The sequence below is a fragment of the Scyliorhinus torazame genome, chromosome 8 (genome assembly GCF_047496885.1).
Source record: "Scyliorhinus torazame isolate Kashiwa2021f chromosome 8, sScyTor2.1, whole genome shotgun sequence".
NCBI classification, from domain to species: domain Eukaryota; kingdom Metazoa; phylum Chordata; class Chondrichthyes; order Carcharhiniformes; family Scyliorhinidae; genus Scyliorhinus; species Scyliorhinus torazame.
Window position 1 is genome coordinate 158,632,868 of NC_092714.1, and position 21,607 is coordinate 158,654,474.

Genomic DNA, 21,607 nt, shown 5'->3' on the forward strand with positions numbered 1-21,607 from the left:
ACAGTGTGTATCCCATTGTATCTCACACACACAGTGTGTATCCCATTGTATCTCACACACACAGTGTGTATCCCATTGTATCTCACACACACATTGTGTGTATACCTTTGTATCTCACACACACAATGTGTATCCCATTGTATTTCACACACACAGTGTGTGTATCCCATTGTATCTCACACACACACAGGGTGTACCCCATTGTATCTCACACACACAGTGTGTATCCCATTGTATCTCACACACACAGTGTGTATCCCATTGTATCTCACACACACAGTGTGTACCCCATTGTATCTCACACACACAGTGTGTACCCCATTGTATCTCACACACACACATTGTGTGTACCCCACTGTATCTCACACACACAGTGTGTATCCCATTGTATCTCACACACACAGTGTGTATACCATTGTATCTCACACACACAGTGTGTACCCCATTGTATCTCACACACAGTGCGTACCCCATTGTATCTCACACACACTGTATATCCCATTGTATCTCACACACACAGTGTGTACTCCATTGTATCTCAAACACAGAGTGTGTACCCCATTGTATCTCACACACAGTGTATATCCCATTGTATCTCACACACACAGTGTGTACCCCATTGTATCTCACACACAGTGTGTGTACCCCATTGTATCTCACACACACAGTGTGTACCCCATTGTATCTCACACACAGTGTATATCCCATTGTATCTCACACACAGTGCGTACCCCATTGTATCTCACACACAGTGTATATCCCATTGTTTCTCACAAACACTGTGTACCCCATTGTATCTCACACACAGTGTGTGTACCCCATTGTATCTCACACACAGTGTATATCCCATTGTATCTCACATACACAGTGTGTACCCCATTGTATCTCACACACAGTGTATATCCCATTGTATCTCACACACAGTGTGTGTATCCCATTGTATCTCACACACAGTGTATTTCCCATTGTATCTCACATACACAGTGTGTACCCCATTGTATCTCACACACAGTGTGTGTACCCCATTGTATCTCACGCACACAGTGTGTACCCCATTGTATCTCACACACAGTGCGTACCCCATTGTATCTCACACACAGTGCGTACCCCATTGTATCTCACACACAGTGTATATCCCATTGTATCTCAAACACACAGTGTGTTCCCCATTGTATCTCACACACACAATGTGTACCCCATTGTATCTCACACACAGTGTGTGTACCCCATTGTATCTCACACACACAGTGTGTACCCCATTGTATCTCACACACTCAACGTGTAACCCATTGTATCTCACACACAGAGTGTGTACCCCATTGAATCTCACACAGTGTGTGTATCCCTTTGTATCACACACACAGTGTGTGTACCCCATTGTATTACACACATTGTATCTCACACACACAGTGTGTGTATCCCATTGTATCTCACACACAGTGTGTGTATCCCATTGTACCTCACACACAGTGTGTGTATCCCATTGTATCTCACACACAGTGTGTGTATCCCATTGTATCTCACACACACAGTGTGTGTACTCAATTGTATCTCACACACACAGTGTGTACCCCATTGTATCTCACACACACGCAGTGTGTGTACCCCATTGTATCTCACACACACAGTGTGTATCCCATTGTATCTCACACACACAGTGTGTATCCCATTGTATCTCTCACACACAGTGTGTACCCCATTGTATCTCACACACAGTGTGTACCCCATTGTATCTCACACACACAATGTGCACCCCATTGTATCTCACACACAGTGTATATCCCATTGTATCTCACACACACAGTGTGTACTCCATTGTATCTCACACACAGTGTGTACCCCATTGTATCTCACACACAGTGTGTATCCCATTGTATCTCACACACACTGTGTGTACCCCATTGTATCTCATACACACGCAGTGTGTGTACCCCATTGTATCTCACACACACAGTGTGTATCCCATTGTATCTCACACACACAGTGTGTATCCCATTGTATCTCTCACACACAGTGTGTACCCCATTGTATCTCACACACAGTGCGTACCCCATTGTATCTCACACACAGTGTATATCCCATTGTATCTCACACACACAGTGTGTACTCCATTGTATCTCACACACAGTGTGTACCCCATTGTATCTCACACACACAGTGCGTACCCCATTGTATCTCACAAAGACAGTGTGTATCCCATTGTATCACACACACAGTGTATATCCCATTGTATCTCACACACAGTGTGTACCCCATTGTATCTCACACACACAGTGTGTACCCCATTGTATCTCACACACAGTGTATATCCCATTGTATCTCACATACACAGTGTGTACCCCATTGTATCTCACACACACAGTGTGTATCCCATTGTATCTCACACACACAGTGTGTGTATCCCATTGTATCTCACACACAGTGTGTGTATCCTATTGTATCTCACAAACACTGTGTACCCCATTGTATCTCACACACAGTGTGTGAACCCCATTGTATCTCACACACAGTGTTTATCCCATTGTATCTCACATACACAGTGTGTACCCCATTGTATCTCACACACAGTGTATATCCCATTGTATCTCACACACAGTGTGTGTATCCCATTGTATCTCACACACAGTGTGTGTACCCCATTGTATCTCACACACACAGTGTGTACCCCATTGCATCTCACACACAGTGTATATCCCATTGTATCTCACACACACAGTGTGTACCCCATTGTATCTCACACACAGTGTGTGTACCCCATTGTATCTCACGCACACAGTGTGTACCCCATTGTATCTCACACACAGTGCGTACCCCATTGTATCTCACACACAGTGTATATCCCATTGTATCTCACACACAATGTGTGTACCCCATTGTATCTCACACACACAGTGTGTACCCCATTGTATCTCACACACTCAACGTGTAACCCATTGTATCTCACACACAGAGTGTGTACCCCATTGTATCTCACACACAGTGTGTATCCCATTGTATCACACACACAGTGTATATCCCATTGGATCTCACACACACAGTCTGTATCCCATTGTATCTCACACACAGTGTGTATCCCATTGTATCTCACACACAGTGTGTGTACCCCATTGTATCTCACACACACAGTGTGTACCCCATTGTATCTCACACACAGTGTATATCCAATTGTATCTCACATACACAGTGTGTACCCCATTGTATCTCACACAGTGTGTGTACCCCATTGTATCTCACACACAGTGTGTACCCCATTGTGTCTCACACACAGTGTATATCCCATTGTATCTCACACACACACAGTGTGTACCCCATTGTATCTCACACACAGCGTATATCCCATTGTATCTCACATACACAGTGTGTACCCCATTGTATCTCACACACACAATGTGCACCCCATTGTATCTCACACACAGTGCATATCCCATTGTATCTCACACACACAGTGTGTACCCCATTGTATCTCACATACAATGTGTGTACCCTATTGTATCTCACACACAGTGTTTATCCCATTGTATCTCACATACACAGTGTGTACCCCATTGTATCTCACACACAGTGTAGATCCCATTGTATCTCACACACACGGTGTGTACCCCATTGTATCTCACACACTCAGCGTGTACCCCATTGTATCTCACACAAACAGTGTGTACCCCATTGTATCTCACACACACAATTTGTATCCCATTGTATCTCACACACACAGTATGTATCCCATTGTATCTCACACACAGTGTGTATCCCATTGTATCTCACACACACAGTGTGTATCCCATTGTATCTCACACACACAGTGTGTGTATCCCATTGTATCTCACACACACAGTGTGTATCCCATTGTATCTCACACACACAGTGTGTGTATCCCATTGTATCTCACACACACACAGTGTGTACCCCATTGTATCTCACACACACAGTATGTGTATCCCATTGTATCTCACACACAGTGTGTGTATCCTATTGTATCTCACAAACACTGTGTACCCCATTGTATCTCACACACAGTGTGTGAACCCCATTGTATCTCACACACAGTGTTTATCCCATTGTATCTCACATACACAGTGTGTACCCCATTGTATCTCACACACAGTGTATATCCCATTGTATCTCACACACAGTTTGTGTACCCCATTGTATCACACATATTGTATCTCACACACACAGTGTGTGTATCCTATTGTATCTCACACACAGTGTGTGTATCCCATTGTATCTCACACACAGTGTGTGTATCCCATTGTATCTCACACACAGTGTGTGTATCCCATTGTATCTCACACACACAGTGTGTGTATCCCATTCTATCTCACACACAGTGTGTGTACCCCATTGTATCTCACACACACAGTGTGTACCCCATTGTCCCTCACACACACAGTGTATACCCCATTGTATCTCACACACACAGTGTGTACCCCATTGTATCTCACACACACAGTGCGTACCTCATTGTGTCTCACAAAGACAGTGTGTATCCCATTGTATCACACACACACACAGTGTGTATCCCATTGTATCTCACACACACAGTGTGTACATCATTGTATCTCACACACACAGTGTGTACCCCATTGTATCTCACACACAGTGTGTGTATCCCATTGTATCACACACATTGTATCTCACACACACAGTGTGTACCCCATTGTATCTCACACACACTGTGTGTGTACCCCATTGTATCTCACACACAGTGTGTATCCCATTGTATCTCCCGCACACAGTGTGTATCCTATGGTATCTCACACACACAGTGTGTGTATCCCATTGTATCTCACACACACAGTGTGTGTATCCCATTGTATCTCACACACACAGTGTGTGTATCCCATTGTATCTCACACACAGTGTATATCCCATTGTATCTCACATACACAGTGTGTACCCCATTGTATCTCTCACACACAGTGTGTATCTCATTGTATCTCACACAGCGTGTATCCCATTGTCTTTCCCACTAGGCTCTGCTCCCAGTCGATTTTCGTCAGTTCCACCCTCATGCCCCTGTAGTTACCTTTATTTAACTGTAACACCTTTACATCTGATTCTACCTTCTTTCTTTCAAATTGGAGATTGAATTCTACCATATTATGGTCACTGCCTCCTAAGTGCTCCCTTACTTTAAGATCTTTAATCAAGTCCGTCTAAGATGGATTTTTTCACCTCCTCATAGGTCCCAGATACCTCCTCCGGTCGTCATGCAAACACTTCACTAGCCCTACCTCCCTGCTTTGTTTGAATCAGTAACACCCACATGTCCTCTGGCCATATCATTTGTTTAGCTACCTTCTCAAATGAAATGAAAAAGGCTTTCACTTCCTTCTCACCAAACCTTGGCAATGCATGGACATATTTAAATAGATCCCACCGAGCCTTTGACTATGACGCTCTTTCCCACTATCCTCATTACTATCATCCAACTGGACATTGCCCTTTATGTATGCCAATTTTAACTGACTATTATGTTTCATAGCCATTTTCTGAAGTTCAAACTCTCTCTCTTTTTCCCTTTCCTCTCTATCTCTTTCTTTTTGTTCTGCTAGGGGTATTTTTTCTTTGATTCTTTCTTCTCTCTCCTTTTCTTTTCCCCCGATCTGTATCTCCCTTTCTCTTTCTTTTGCATATTCAAGCTGCTTTAATTCTTTTTCATGTTCAAGTTGCTGTATCTTTGCCATTTTTAATGAGTCAGACTGTATCTCAGGCAACTTTAATGCTTAGCCACCGCCATAATTACGTCATCTTTCCGCATTTTGCCAGGCAATGTTAACTGCAATGTTTTTGCCAAATCTAACAGTCTGCTTTTAGTCTCTGTCTGTAAGGTACTGCGTGTGACCGTCTCCACCCCCAAAAACTTCAGAGCCTCTGAAAGAGCCATTTTCCTCAACACACTCCCCACTTAAACTAGAATACCACACCTGAAAAGCAACCACAATATGCCCACCCCTCACTGTCTTTAAGTTCACTAAGCCAATCCAATAGATAGACTTTCATCCTGGACGAGCCCCCAATTTGTTATGGGCCGGAGTTTAGAGAACCCCAAAGCGTATCATGGAGTTCACCTGACCCACAACTTTGAATAGATTGTGGTATGGGGAGCGCACGGCCCACTCTACAGGTATGGTAGAGCAGAAATGGAAAAGTATTTTTTAAAGCAAAACAATGTTTATTCTAGCAACTCAAGTTAACCTTTTTAAAACAGTGAACATCTTAGCAACCATTAATTCAAATACAACCCCCAAAGAGTACACCACTAAGTAATGCTTACGTGTCCTTTTTTACACCCAGAAGGCTGATAAAAAACATAACCTTTAACAGAAGCACATCAGGTTAAAGTGACTACTGAAAACATTTATAATTCTGAATTTACCAAATAGTCAAGAGATTGTCTTTTCATGAGAGAGATCAACAGTACATCTGCTCTGTCTGACTTCAGCTCCAACACTAAAAACGAAACTAAACACACCCTGCAGCAAACAGCCTAAAACGAAAGTAAAATGCTGACAGACAGCCCAGCTCCACCCACACTCTGACATCACTGCAGTAATATGAGCAGCCAAACATTTCTTAAAGCGACATTCTCATGACAACACACACACATTATGTATCCCATTGTATCACACACACACACACAGTGTGCATCCCATTGTATCACACACACACACACAGTGTGTATCCCATTGTATGACACACAGTGTGAACCCCATTATATCACACACACAGTGTGTATCTCATTGTATTATACACACTGTGTATCCCATTGTGTCACACACAGTGTGTAACCCATTGTATCACAAACACAGTGTGTATCCCATTGTGTCACACACACACATTGTGCGTCCCATTGTATCACACACACACAGTGTGTATCCCATTGTATCACAAACACCGTGTGTATCCCATTGTGTCACACACACAGTGTGTATCCCATTGTATCACACAATAGTGTGAAACCATTGCATCACACGCACACACAGTGTGTATCCCATTGTATCACACACACGCACACAGTGTGTTTCCCATTGTATGACGCACACACAGACAACAGTGCGTATCTATTGTAAGAAGTGTTACAACACCACATTAAAGGTCTGTTGCGAATCACTAGTTTACATACTGAAACTTAAGTTTCATTCACCTGAGGAAGGAGCTGTGCTCCGTAAGCTAGTGATTTGAAACAAACCTGTTGGACTTTAATCTGGTGTTGTAAGACGTCTTACTGTGTCCAGCCCGGTCCAAGCCAGCATCTCCACATCATGTATCTATTGAATCACACATAGTGTTCATCCCATTTTATCGCACACACAATGGGCGAGATTCTCCAATCCCGCGGCAGAGTGTCCATGCCATCGGAAACACTGTTGAACAGAAGCACATTAGGTTTACATTCACTACTGCGAACATTTATAATTCTGAATTCACCAAATGATCAAGAGATAGTCTTTTGATGGCAGCGAGATTAACAGTACACCTGCTCTGTCTGGCTTCAGCTCCAATACTGAAAACAAAACTAAAACACACCCTGCAGCAAACAGCCTGAAACAAAAGTAAAAAGCTGACAGACAGCTCAGCTCCACTCACTCTCTGACACCACTGCAGTAGTAAACACCCATTTCTTAAATATACTCTCACTACAGATATTTATATACACACCCATTTATAAACACCCATTTCTTAAAGGTACTCTCACATGACACAACTTATCCCCATAACCCAGTAACTGTGCCTAACTTGTTTGGACACTAAGGGCAATTTATCATGGCCAATCCACCTAACCTGCACATCTTTGGACCGTGGGAGGAAACCGGAGCATCTGGAAGAAACCCACGCACACACGGGGAGAACGTGCAGACTCCGCACAGACAGTGACCCAAGCCAGGAATCGAACCTGGGACCCTGGAGCTGTGAATCAACTCTGGAGCAACTATGCTAACCACTGTGCTATCGTGCTGCCTCCATTGTATCACACAATGGGATACACTGTGTGTGCGTTACAATGGGGTACACACTGTGTACCACACTGTGTATCACACACACACAGTGTGCATCCTGGCGGCACGGTAGCACAGTGGTTAGCACTGTTGTTTCACAGCGTCAGGGTCCGGGGTTCGATTCCGAGCTTGGGCTACTGTCTGTGCAGAGTCTGCACATTTCCCCCGTGTCTGTGTGGGTTTTCCTCCGGGTGCTCCAGTTTCCTCCCACAAGTCCTGAAAGACCTGCTTGTTAGGTGAATTGGGCATTCTGAATTCTCCCTCTGTGTACCCGAACAGGCGCCAGAGTGTGGCAACGGAGGGATTTTCATAGTAACTTCATTGTAGTGTTAATGTAAGCCTACTTATGACACTAATAAAGATTATTATAAAAAGATTATTATCCCATTGCGGCATACACACAGCACATCTACGTCACTGTCCTTTTTTATACTATGCAGAGAATGTCAGGAAAAACTGCCAATGATGTCTGCAAAGTAAGATCTCACAAACAGTGAGAAAGCTGCAATGAATTTAGGTCAGGGTTGTTAGCTGTTATATAGCTGTTAAGATTGGAGTTAGGATCTTGTCTGGCTTCTCTTTGGGACAGACAAGGAGGAGCTAACTCACCCAATGGAAAGAGCTGTAGATCTTGCTGACTGTCTACAACCTTTTCAGGTGGTTACAGGAGCGACATCATTGTCTGCACGATGGGATAAGTGTGTGGATTTTGCAGAATATGTTCTCCCATATTCTGTTGGAAAGATGTTTGTTGAAGCACATTTTCAGGAAGACAAGAAGCAGCTGGTAAGTTCTGTTGCTGTCCAGTATCTCTCCGTGTTGCACGTTTAGTTTGCCTGTTTCTAACATCTTAATTTAATTGGGGAGCATTGTTTTGAATTAGACTCTGCAACAGTGTCTGAACTTGGAAAGTGTATTGTTGGCAGTGGGCTGCTCCTGAACGGTCGTATTACTCTTCTTTTGCTCCTCGTAGCAGTGGCATGAGTTTCAATCATGCTGTGAACTGCTCCCAAGTTTGATCAATCATGTTACAGACTCCAAGAATTCAATGGAATCCTTCCTACATTCTTTATTCTTTCATTGGAGGGTTGTTGGTTTTGCTGAAACAGTCACAATTTCTTATTGTTCCCTAATTTCCCTTCAATTGCCTGGCCATTTCAGAGGGCAGTTAAGAATCAGCCACATTGTTCTGGCTAGACCACATAAGGTCGGCAGTGTTCCTTCTCGAAAGGAAAACCAGATAGAGGTTTTCGATAATTTCATGATTGCTTTAAATTCCAGGGGCGGGATTCTCCCAATGGGCGGTTAAGTGCCGACGGCGGAGTAAAAACAGGAGTGTTTTACTCCGGCATCGGTGCCCATTCCGGGACCGCACTCTGCGGCCCACAGGGGGCTAGGATGGCGCTGGAGCAGCCTCGACTGCTCCAGCTGCCGATCCCGGCCTGAACCCGGCATCGCGGAGTCCGTGCACGCGCAGTCGGGCCATCGGCAACTAGCACATGCGCAGTGGCCTTCTTCCCCGCGGCGGCCCCGACGCCAAATGCGCAGGGCTACAGGAGCAGATGCGGAGGAAAGGAAGCCGGGGGGCAGCCTGCCGATTGGGCGGCCCCGATCGTGGGCCAGGCCATTACGGAGGCCTCCCCCAGGGTCGGACCCACCCTCCCAGCGCACAGGCTGCCCCAGGACCCTTCAACGCCGAGGTCCCGCCAGCTCAGAACAGGTTAGAACGGCGCCGGCGGGACGTGGCTTTTTGTTGACGGCCCATCTGGCCCAGAGAATCGGCTCGCCGGCCCGTGCCGGCCCGGGCTGGAGAACATAGAACATTGAACGATACAGCGCAGTACAGGCCCTTCCGCCCACGATGTTGCACCGAAACAAAAGCCATCTAAGCTACACTATGCCATTATCATCCATATGTTTATCCAATAAACTTTTAAATGCCCTCAATGTTGGCGAGTTCACTACTGTTGCAGGTAGGGCCTTCCACGGCCTCACTACTCTTTGCGTAAAGAACCTACCTCTGACCTCTGTCCTATATCTATTACCCCTCAGTTTAAAGCTATGTCCCCTCGTGCCAGCCACTTCCATGCGCGGGAGAAGGCTCTCACTGTCGACCCCATCTAACCCCCTGATCATTTTGTATGCCTCTATTAAGTCTCCTCTTAACCTTCTTCTCTCCAACGAAAACAACCTCAAGTCCATCAGCCTTTCCTCATAAGATTTTCCCTCCATACCAGGCAACATCCTGGTAAATCTCCTCTGCACCCGCTCCAAAGCCTCCACGTCCTTCCTATAATGCGGTGACCAGAACTGTACGCAATACTCCAAATGCGGCCGTACCAGAGTTTTGTACAGCTGCAACATGACCTCCTGACTCCGGAACTCAATCCCTCTACCAATAAAGGCCAACACTCCAGAGGCCTTCTTCACAACCCTATCAACCTGGGTGGCAACTTTCAGGGATCTATGTACATGGACACCTAGATCCCTCTGCTCATCCACACTTTCAAGAACTTTACCATTAGCCAAATATTCCGCATTCCTGTTATTCCTTCCAAAGTGAATCACCTCACACTTCTCGACATTAAACTCCATTTGCCACCTCTCAGCCCAGCTCTGCAGCTTATCTATGTCCCTCTGTAACCTGCTACATCCTTCCACACTGTCGACAACACCACCGACTTTAGTGTCGTCTGCAAATTTACTCACCCACCCTTCTGCGCCTTCCTCTAGGTCATTGATAAAAATGACAAACAGCAACGGCCCCAGAACAGATCCTTGTGGTACGCCACTTGTAACTGAACTCCATTCTGAACATTTCCCATCAACCACCACCCTCTGTCTTCTTTCAGCTAGCCAATTTCTGATCCACATCTCTAAATCACCCTCAATCCCCAGCCTCCATATTTTCTGCAATAGCCTACCGTGGGGAACCTTATCAAATGCTTTACTGAAATCCATATACACCACATCAACTGCTCTACCCTCGTCTACCTGTTCAGTCACCTTCTCAAAGAACTCGATAAGGTTTGTGAGGCATGACCTACCCTTCACAAAGCCATGCTGACTATCCCTGATCATATTATTCCTATCTAGATGATTATAAATCTTGTCTCTTATAATCCCCTCCAAGACTTTACCCACTACAGACGTGAGGCTCACCGGTCTATAGTTGCCGGGGTTGTCTCTGCTCACCTTTTTGAACAAAGAGACCACATTTGCTATCCTCCAGACATCTGGCACTATTCCTGTAGCCAATGATGACATAAAAATCAAAGACAAAGGTCCAGCAATCTCTTCCCTGGCCTCCCAGAGAATCCTAGGATAAATCTCATCAGGCCCCGGGGACTTATCTATTTTCAGCCTGTCCAGAATTGCCAACATCTCTTCCCTACGTACCTCAATGCCATCTATTCTAATAGCCTGGGTCTCAGCATTCTCCTCCACAACATTATCTTTTTCCTGAGTGAATACTGATGAAAAATATTCATTTAGTATCTCGCCTATCTCTTCAGACTCCACACACAACTTCCCATCCCTGTCTTTGACTGGTCCTCGTCATTCGCTTATTCCTGACATACCTATAGAAAGCTTTTGGGTTTTCCTTGATCCTACTTGCCAAATACTTCTCATGTCCCCTCCTTGCTCGTCTTAGCTCTCTCTTTAGATCCTTCCTCGCTACCTTGTAACTATCCATCGCCCCAACTGAAACTTCACACCTCATCTTCACATAGGCCTCCTTCTTCCTCTTAACAAGAGATTCCACTTCTTTGGTAAACCACAGTTCCCTCGCTCTACGCCTTCCTCCCTGTCTGACCGGTACGTACTTATCAAGAACACGCAGTAGCTGATCCTTGAACAAGTTCCACTTATCCAGTGTGCCCAACACTTGCAGCCTACTTCTCCAACCTATCCCCCCAAGTCACGTCTAATGGCATCATAATTGCCCTTCCCCCAGCTATAACTCTTGCCCTGCGATGTATACTTATCCCTTTCCATCACTAACGCAAACGTCACCGAATTGTGGTCACTGTCCCCAAAGTGCTCTCCTACCTCCAAATCCAACACCTGGCCTGGTTCATTACCCAAAACCAAATCCAACGTGGCCTCGCCTCTTGTTGGCCTGTCAACATATTGTGTCAGGAAACCCTCCTGCACACACTGTACAAAAAACGACCCATCTAATGTACTCGAACTATATCTTTTCCAGTCAATATTTGGAAAGTTAAAGTCTCCCATAATAACTACCCTGTTACTTTCGCTCTTATCCAGGATCATCCTCGCCATCCTTTCCTCTACATCCCTAGAATTATTTGGAGGCCTATAGAAAACTCCCAACAGGGTGACCTCTCCTTTCCTGTTTCTAACCTCAGCCCATACTACCTCGGAAGATGAGTCCCCATCTAGCATCCTCTCCGCCACCGTAATACTGCTCTTGACTAGCAGCGCCACACCTCCCCCTCTTTTGCCTCCTTCTCTGAGCTTACTAAAACACCTAAACCCCGGAACCTGCAACATCCATTCCTATCCCTGCTCTATCCATGTCTCCGAAATGGCCACAACATCGAAGTCCCAGGTACCAACCCATGCTGCCAGTTCCCCTACCTTATTTTGTATACTCCTGGCATTGAAGTAGACACACTTCAAACCACCTACCTGAACACAGGCCCCCTCCTGCAACATCAAATCTGTGCTCCTGACCTCTATACTCTCATTCTCCAGTACCCTAAAACTACAATCCAGGTTCCCATGCCCCTGCTGCATTAGTTTAAATCCCCCCAAAGAGCACTAACAAATCTCCCCCCCAGGATATTTGTGCCCCTCAGGTTCAGATGTAGACCATCCTGTCTGTAGAGGTCCCACCTTCCCCAGAAAGAGCCCCAGTTATCCAGAAATCTGAATCCCTCCTGCCTGCGCCATCCCTGTAGCCACATGTTTAATTGCTCTCTCTCCCTATTCCTCATCTCATTATCACGTGGCACGGGCAACAACCCACAGATAACAACTCTGTTTGTTCTAGTTCTGAGCTTCCATCCTAGCTCCCTGAAAGCCTGTGTGGTAGTATGCATTAGGGGTCATGTGGGACTGTGAAGCCGTGATGTCATTGGCTGACTGATCCCGGGTCCTGGTTGGCTGTTGATCTCTAGCTCCGCCCTGAAGGCGGAGTATAAGAACCAGGAATTCTCTCCCGCAGGCCAGTCTGTTGCTGAACTGCGGGGAACAAGTCACGCTTAATAAAGCCTCATCGACTTCATCTCTATTCGTCTCTCGTGAGTCTTTGTGCGCTACAATTTATTAAGCGTACTTAAAGGACTATGGAGCTCAGGATCATCCCGGAATGCCTGAGGATCAGCCCCCACACAGTGAACTCAGCAGCAGTTTTTAAACACTGGCAGACTTGTTTCGAAGCCTACCTCAGAACGGCCACCGGCCGGGTCACAGAAGACCAGAAACTACAGGTCCTGCACTCGAGGGTAAGCCCGGAAATTTACCCTCTCATAGAAGACGCAGAGGATTTCCAGACGGCGTTCGTAGCACTAAAGAGCATCTATGTTCGCCCAGTGAACCAGATCTATGCACGCTACCAACTCGCAATGAGACGGCAAAGTCCCGGAGAATCGCTAGACGAATTCTTGGAACGGGCCTGCAGCTGCCCGCCGGTAAACGCGATTGAACACACGGACATGTTAATTCGCGCTGCTTTTGTGGCAGGTATGAACTCTCCCCAAATACGCCAAAGACTTTTAGAAAAAGAGTCGCTAGGACTCTCAGAGGCATGGGCCCTTGCAGCCTCCCTAGATGTGGCCGCACGAAACGCCCGCGCCTACGGCCCCGACCGCGCGGCAGCCCTTTGGGCTCCGTGGACCCCCGTCGCGACAACCCCCCCCCCACAGGCTTGCGCGGTTCAGACTCCAAGTCGTCCCGGGGGGGCCCGCTGCTATTTCTGCGGACAGGCGAAACACCCCCGGCAGCGCTGCCTGGCCTGCGCAGCGATTTGCAAGAGCTGCGGGAAAAAGGGCCATTTCGCGGCTGTGTGCCGGTCCCGGGGGGTCGCCGCTGTCCCCGGAGTAGAAGGAGTCCTGCGCGTTTCAAACGCTCCCCAACCCCCCCAGCGCCCCATGTGCGACCCGCAGGCGCAGCCATTTTGGGTCCCGGCCACCGCTGTCCCCGGAGAAGAAGGAGTCCTGCGCGTTTCAAACGCTCCCCAACCCCCCCAGCGCCCCATGTGCGACCCGCAGGCGCAGCCATTTTGGGTCCCGGCCACCACGAGAGGAGGAGGGGCTTGGGACCGCCAGCCCTGTGCGACGCATGGGGCGGCCATTTTGTCCACCCCCGCCGCCATCTTGGGACCCCCCAGCCATGTGCGATGCATGGGGGTGGCCATTTTGTTCACCCCCGCTGCCATCTTGGACGGCAACAATGGACCCCAGCATAGACGGCTCCACGGGGTTCGAGGAAGACGCTGAAGCACTACGACCACGTCTGGCCTCAATGACGCTGGACCAAGCACGGCCCCAGACGCTCCAGTGGACGACAACAACGGTGCTGATCACCGGGCACGAGACACCATGCCTGGTCTACTCCGGGAGCACAGAAAGCTTCATCCACCCCGACACGGTAAGACGCTGTTTTTTGACCATCCGTCCCAGTGCGCAAAAGATTTCCCAAGCTGCAGGATCCCACTCCGTACAGATCAAAGGCTTCTGCATAGTGACCCTAACGGTGCAAGGGAGGGAGTTTAAAAACTACAGGCTCTACGTCCTTCCCCAACTCTGCGCGCCCACATTACTGGGATTAGACTTCCAGTGCAATCTGCAGAGCCTAACTTTCCAATTCGGCGGCCCAATACCCCCACTCACTATCTGCGGCCTCGCAACCCTCAAGGTTGAGCCCCCATCCTTGTTTGCAAACCTCACCCCGGATTGCAAACCCGTCGCCACTAGGAGCAGACGGTACAGCGCCCAGGACCGGACATTCATTCGGTCCGAAGTCCAGCGGCTACTGAAGGAAGGCATAATCCAGGCCAGCAATAGTCCCTGGAGAGCACAGGTGGTAGTAGTAAAGACACGGGAGAAGCAAAGGATGGTCATAGACTATAGCCAGACCATCAACAGGTACACACAGCTAGATGCGTACCCTCTCCCCCGCATATCCGACATGGTCAATCGGATTGCGAATATATAAGGTCTTCTCCACCGTGGACCTCAAGTCCGCCTACCATCAGCTCCCCATCCGCCCAAGTGACCGCAAGTACACAGCCTTCGAGGCAGACGGGCGATTATACCACTTCCTAAGGGTCCCATTTGGCGTCACAAACGGGGTCTCGGTCTTCCAACGAGAGATGGACCGAATGGTTGATCAACACGGGTTGCAGGCCACGTTCCCGTATCTCGACAACGTAACCATCTGTGGCCACGATCAGCAGGACCACGACGCCAACCTCCAAAAATTCCTCCAGACTGCTAAAGCCTTGAACCTCACATACAACGAGGACAAGTGCGTTTTTAGCACAAACCGGCTAGCCATCTTGGGTTATGTAGTGCGCAATGGGATAATAGGCCCCGACCCCGAACGTATGCGCCCCCTCATGGAATTTCCCCTCCCGCACTGCTCAAAAGCCCTAAAACGCTGCCTGGGGTTCTTTTCATATTACGCCCAGTGGGTCCCCCAGTACGCAGACAAGGCCCGCCCCCTAATACAGACCACGACCTTCCCCCTGTCGACAGAGGCTTGCCAGGCCTCCAGCTGCATCAAAGCGGATATCGCAAAGGCCACGATGCGCGCCATCGACGAGTCCCTCCCCTTCCAGGTCGAGAGCGACGCCTCCGATGTAGCTCTAGCGGCCACCCTTAACCAAGCGGGCAGACCCGTGGCCTTTTTCTCCCGGACCCTCCACGCCTCAGAAATCCGCCACTCCTCAGTGGAAAAGGAAGCCCAAGCCATAGTGGAAGCTGTGCGACATTGGAGGCATTACCTGGCCGGCAGGAGATTCACTCTCCTCACTGACCAGCGGTCAGTAGCCTTCATGTTCGATAATGCACAGCGGGGCAAAATTAAAAATGACAAGATCTTAAGGTGGAGGATCGAGCTATCCACCTTCAACTATGAGATCTTGTACCGTCCCGGAAAGCTGAACGAGCCGTCCGATGCCCTATCCCGCGGCACATGTGCCAACGCACAAATTAACTGTCTCCAAACCCTCCAAGAGGACCTCTGCCACCCGGGGGTCACTCGGTTCTACCATTTTATAAAGTCACCTACTCCGTGGAGGAGGTCCGTACAGTCACAAGGAACTGCCACATCTGCGCAGAGTGCAAACCGCATTTTTTCAGGCCGGATAGTGCACACCTGATCAAGGTTTCCCGCCCCTTTGAACGCCTCAGTCTGGATTTCAAAGGGCCCCTCCCCTCCACCGACCGCAACACGTACTTCCTGAACGTGGTGGACGAGTACTCCCGTTTCCCCTTCGCCATCCCCTGCCCTGACATGACAGCGGCCACAGTCATTAAAGCCCTTAACACCATATTCACACTGTTCGGTTGCCCCGCATACAAAGAACAACAAAGAACAAAGAAATGTACATCACAGGAACAGGCCCTTCGGCCCTCCAAGCCCGTGCCGACCATACTGCCCGACTAAACTACAATCTTCTACACTTCCTGGGTCCGTATCCTTCTATTCCCATCCTATTCATATATTTGTCAAGATGCCCCTTAAATGTCCCTATCGTCCCTGCTTCCACTACCTCCTCCGGTAGCGAGTTCCAGGTACCCACTACCCTCTGCGTAAAAAACTTGCCTCGTACATCTACTCTAAACCTTGCCCCTCTCACCTTAAACCTATGCCCCCTAGTAATTGACCCCTCTACCCTGGGGAAAAGCCTCTGACTATCCACTCTGTCTATGCCCCTCATAATTTTGTATACCTCTATCAGGTCGCCCCTCAACCTCCTTCGTTCCAGTGAGAACAAACCGAGTTTATTCAACCGCTCCTCATAGCATACGTCCATAGCGACAGGGGGTCCTCCTTCATGAGTGACGAGCTGCGCCAGTTCCTGATCAGCAAGGGTATAGCCTCGAGCAGGACGACCAGCTACAACCACCGGGGGAACGGGCAAGTAGAGAGGGAGAACGGCACGGTCTGGAAGACCGTCCTACTGGCCCTACGGTCCAGGGGTCTCCCAGTTTCACGGTGGCAGGAGGTCCTCCCGGACGCTCTCCACTCCATCCGGTCACTGCTGTGAACCACCACTAACCAAACGCCTCATGAGCGCCTCCTTGTCTTCCCCAGGAAGTCCTCCTCTGGAACGTCGCTGCCGACCTGGCTGGCGGCCCCAGGACCCATCTTGCTCCGGAAACATGTGCGACCGCACAAGTCGGACCCGTTGGTCGAGAGGGTTCACCTCCTCCACGTGAACCCGCAGTACGCCTACGTGGAGTACCCCGACGGCCGACAGGACACGGTCTCCCTGCGAGATCTGGCGCCCGCTGGCAACACGCACACCCCCTCGACACCAATCACCCCCTCCCTGCCACCGGCGCACCCCGCGACCGCCCCCTTCCCGGGAGGATCGGTCTTCCTCCCAGGTCCGACCAGAAGTGAAGCTGAAGCAGAAACCGTAAAGCTCCCGGAGACGACAACACTGGAACAAGCACCACACCACCGGGGCTGAGGCGATCGACAAGGACGACCAGACCGCCCGACCGACTCGTGGCATTGGTGTAACACTAGAATGTTGTGGACTTTAACGAGAATTTTTTCCTTTTTCCCTCTTACGAATACTGTAAATAGTTCAAAACAAAAAAACCCTGTACATAGCCCAGTGTAGGGCACTGTGATGACATGCAAAAGTTTTTTTTCCTCCCAGGACCAGCCTTGTAAACCCCTACCACCATGCGAAGCACCACCCCGCCGGGTTCATTTTTAACAAGGGGTGAATGTGGTAGTATGCATTAGGGGTCATGTGGGACTGTGAAGCCGTGATGTCATTGGCTGACTGATCCCGGGTCCTGGTTGGCTGTTGATCTCTAGCTCCGCCCTGAAGGCGGAGTATAAGAACCAGGAGTTCTCCCCCGCAGGCCAGTCTGTTGCTGAACTGCGGGGAACAAGTCACGCTTAATAAAGCCTCATCGACTTCATCTCTATTCGTCTCTCGTGAGTCTTTGTGCGCTCCAGCCTGCCTGACATCCTTGGCCCCTTTCCTACCTATGTCGTCAGTGCCAATGTGGACCCCGACTTGGGGCTGCTCCCCCTCCCCCTTAAGGACCCGGAAAACACGATCCGAGACATCACGTACCCTTGCACCTGGGAGGCAACATACCAAACGTGAGTCTATTTCGCTCCCACAAAATCTCCTATCTGTGCCCCTGACTATCGAGTCCCCAATTACTAATGCTCTGCTCCTCTCCCCCCTTCCCTTCTGAGCCACAGGGACAGACTCCGTGCCAGAGGCCCGTACCCCATGGCTTACCCCTGGTAAGTCGTCCCCCCAACAAGTATCCAAAGCGGTATACTTGTTTCTCAGGGGAACGACCGCAGGGGATCCCTGCACTGACTGCTTCTTCCCAGTCCCTCTTACAGTTACCCTCTATCTCCAATCTTTGGTGTAACTAATTCCCTGAAGCTGCTATCTATGACCCCCTCTGCCTCCCGAATGATCCAAAGTTCTTCCAACTCCAGCTCCAGTTCCCTAACTCGGTCTTGGAGGAGCTGGAGATGGCAGCACTTCCTGCAGGTAAAATCAGCAGGGACACTAACGGCATCCCTCAACTCAAACATCCTGCAGGAGGAACATTGCACTCCCTTCCCTGCCATCCCTCTAACTTTCAACCAAGACCTGGCTAACAACTAAATTAAAAATAATAATAATAATAATAATAATAATACAATATGGTACTTACCTCACACCAATGGGTTTTATTATTAGGTTAGAGGAGGAGGGCGGGTGGGAGACACTACACGTGAAGTGTCTCGGGTTTCCTCTCCACCAGAATTTATTGGTGAGGGACTTCCCAGAAGTCTGCGGGTCGAACTTCCTGTTCCCGCCTTAAAAAATAAAATTTAAAAAAAATACAACAGCAAAAGAGGAACAGAAACAGGACCAGGTAAGTGTTTACTTAAATACTCACCCACCAGCAGCCTCTGCACTCCGCTCCCGCTGAAACTCCAAGAGATGCCCCTGCAAGGTAAGTTATTTTAAACTTCAATACTCACCCACCAGCAGCCCCCGCACTGCGCTCCCGCTGAAACTCCAACAGAAGCCCCTGCAAGGTAAGTTATTTTAAACTTCAATACTCACCCACCAGCAGCCTCTGCACTCCGCTCCCGCTGAAACTCCAAGTGATTGCCCCTGCAAGGTAAGTTATTTTAAACTTCAATACTCACCCACCAGCAGCCTCTGCACTCCACTCCCGCTGAAACTCCAAGAGATGCCCCTGCAAGGTAAGTTATTTTAAACACTAATAAATACTCAGTGCCTTTCATGAGGCGTCCGGTCATGAGGGTGTGGGGGGTGTATCCTGTGGATGTAGATACTGTGTTTCTTAAAAACATCAAAGCAAATGGGAGTACTGAATCCCAGGTGCTATTATTTTGCTGAACCATTTTCCTGAGGGTGACTTTTGCTAATCCATTTGCCAGCTGTCGGTGGAAAATGGAGGGGGAGTTGTGGAAGCCTTGTGGTAGGCACATCCACGTGTATTGTTGCCCTTGGAATGTAAAGGCGAATTTGTACTGGCACACTTTAGCCAATGGAATGGACCAGAAGCCATTACTAATGTCCAAAACCGAAAATTTTTTTGACTGGAGTCCCTGTTTGAGCATGGTCTCGGGACTCGTGGCTACGGTGGGGGCTGCTGCTGGGGTTACTTTGTTCAGTTCCCGGTAATCAATGGTCAGCCGCCATGATCCATCCGGTTTCCTGACGGGCTAAATCGGTGTGTTGTTTATGGAGGCTACTGATCTGAGTACGCCTTGATCCAACAAACTCTCTATCACTTTGGAGATTTCTCCCTCTGCTTCCTGGGGAAATCCGTACTGCTTCTGGGGTTTAGGACCAGGACCTGTAATGTTCACAAAGCCAGTCAAACTGCCACAGTCGTGCTTGTGCTGTGCAAATGCTGCTTTATGTTCCTGCAGGACTGCCCTAACCTGTTTGTCTGCACTAATGGCTCGAGGGTCGAACCAGAAGTCTCCTACTGAGCTAATCCTATTTATGTATTCTCCTACTGTGAGCGTGGCGGGGGCTCGTGCTGCCTTTGCCATTTTCCATACACACTTGTTCACTGGGTCGAAAGAAAGGTTATGGGAGCTCATGAAGTCGATCCCTAGGATATGTTCTGCTGTCTGGGGCAGACCAACTAAAACTACGGGGTGCTTGGTTGCGATGTTCCCTATCTGTATTGCTATAGGGGCTGTGATGTGTCCCTATTGTAAATGGCCTGTAAAACCGCTGAGTGTAATGGTGTCTGTTGTGGGCCACGTGTCTCGCTGGAACATCGTGGAGGAATTGAGTGTGGTGCGGGACCCTCCTGTGTCCCAAAGAAATTCTACGGGTTGTCCCCGAACATTGCCTGCTACTACCGGTCTACCGGACTTGCCCCAAAGGGTGTCGCAGACCCAAGTTGGGGAGCCCGAACACCATCAGTCGGTGCCGTTCATGTCTGTACTCTGAACGGGCGCTAACGCTATGGATCGGCTTTGCCCTATCATTGTTTAGGGTGCCTGTCTGTTGGTTTCTCTGCTGCTTCTGGGGTGCATTGCACTCTCGTGCAAAGTGTCCTAGCTGTCCACAATTATAACATTACTGAGCTTTGGGCTGGGGTTTGCTGTTCCTGCCCTCATTTACCCATGCGGGGTTCTGGTGTGCCTTAACTGGGTTCATTTCTACCTGCTCTTCATCGGGTGTTATAAATGAAGTTTTGCCTGAAATTGATTGCTCCCAAGCGCAGGACAATCTCTTCAAAAACCATTTTTCATTGTGGGCCTCATCTGAGGGGTCATAATTTGCGCAAGCTTTGCGTCCTGCTTCTATGGCGTGGGAGACTAGAATTCGGGTCCATTTGGCCATATTATCTGGGGACAAATGGGAGCGGGCTAACTCTCCAAAAACTGCAGTAAAGTGAATCCACAAACGTCCAGCAAACACTGTGGGGTGCTCTGTCTTCTTTTGCCTACACTTATTTAGGCCTTCTCCTCTGTTAAAGCCGATAGCATCTAGGATCGCTGTGTGTATCTCTTGGAGTGTGCCCCCTCCTACATTCTGTGGGTCGGGAAGGGCTGCTACGACTGAAGGATCGAGGCTTAAAACTGTGAGCTTCACTTGCTCCTTTTCGTCCAGGCCATACATGGTTGCCTGTTGCCTGACTTGCGCGAAAAATTGGTGGGGGTCTGAAGTGGGGAGGAATGGTGTAATTTTTCCACACGCGTCCCATAATTGGGTCACGGTTAATGGGGTTGTGTAAAGGAAGTTTGCTTCTCTTTCTCCTGCGGTCCTGTGGTGTGTGGTCACAGGGTTCATGGGGGTGTGTCCTGCCTGTTCGGTTGGGGGTTGGGGCGCTTTCCTTTTCTGGGGTTTTTCCTGCGTACATGTCCCATGTACGTATCTA

General features: G+C 48.7%; 1 protein-coding gene across 4 annotated transcripts in view; it reads left to right on the forward strand.

The window, feature by feature from the left end:
* Positions 1–21,607, forward strand: part of phex (phosphate regulating endopeptidase homolog, X-linked) — a 691,216-nt gene that overhangs the window by 410,928 nt on the left and 258,681 nt on the right. For all 4 annotated transcript variants that reach the window (XM_072514452.1, XM_072514453.1, XM_072514455.1 and 1 more), the window contains exon 12: positions 8,658–8,786. In XM_072514452.1, the coding sequence (XP_072370553.1) occupies positions 8,658–8,786 (129 nt within the window). The remainder of the gene's footprint in view (positions 1–8,657; positions 8,787–21,607) is intronic.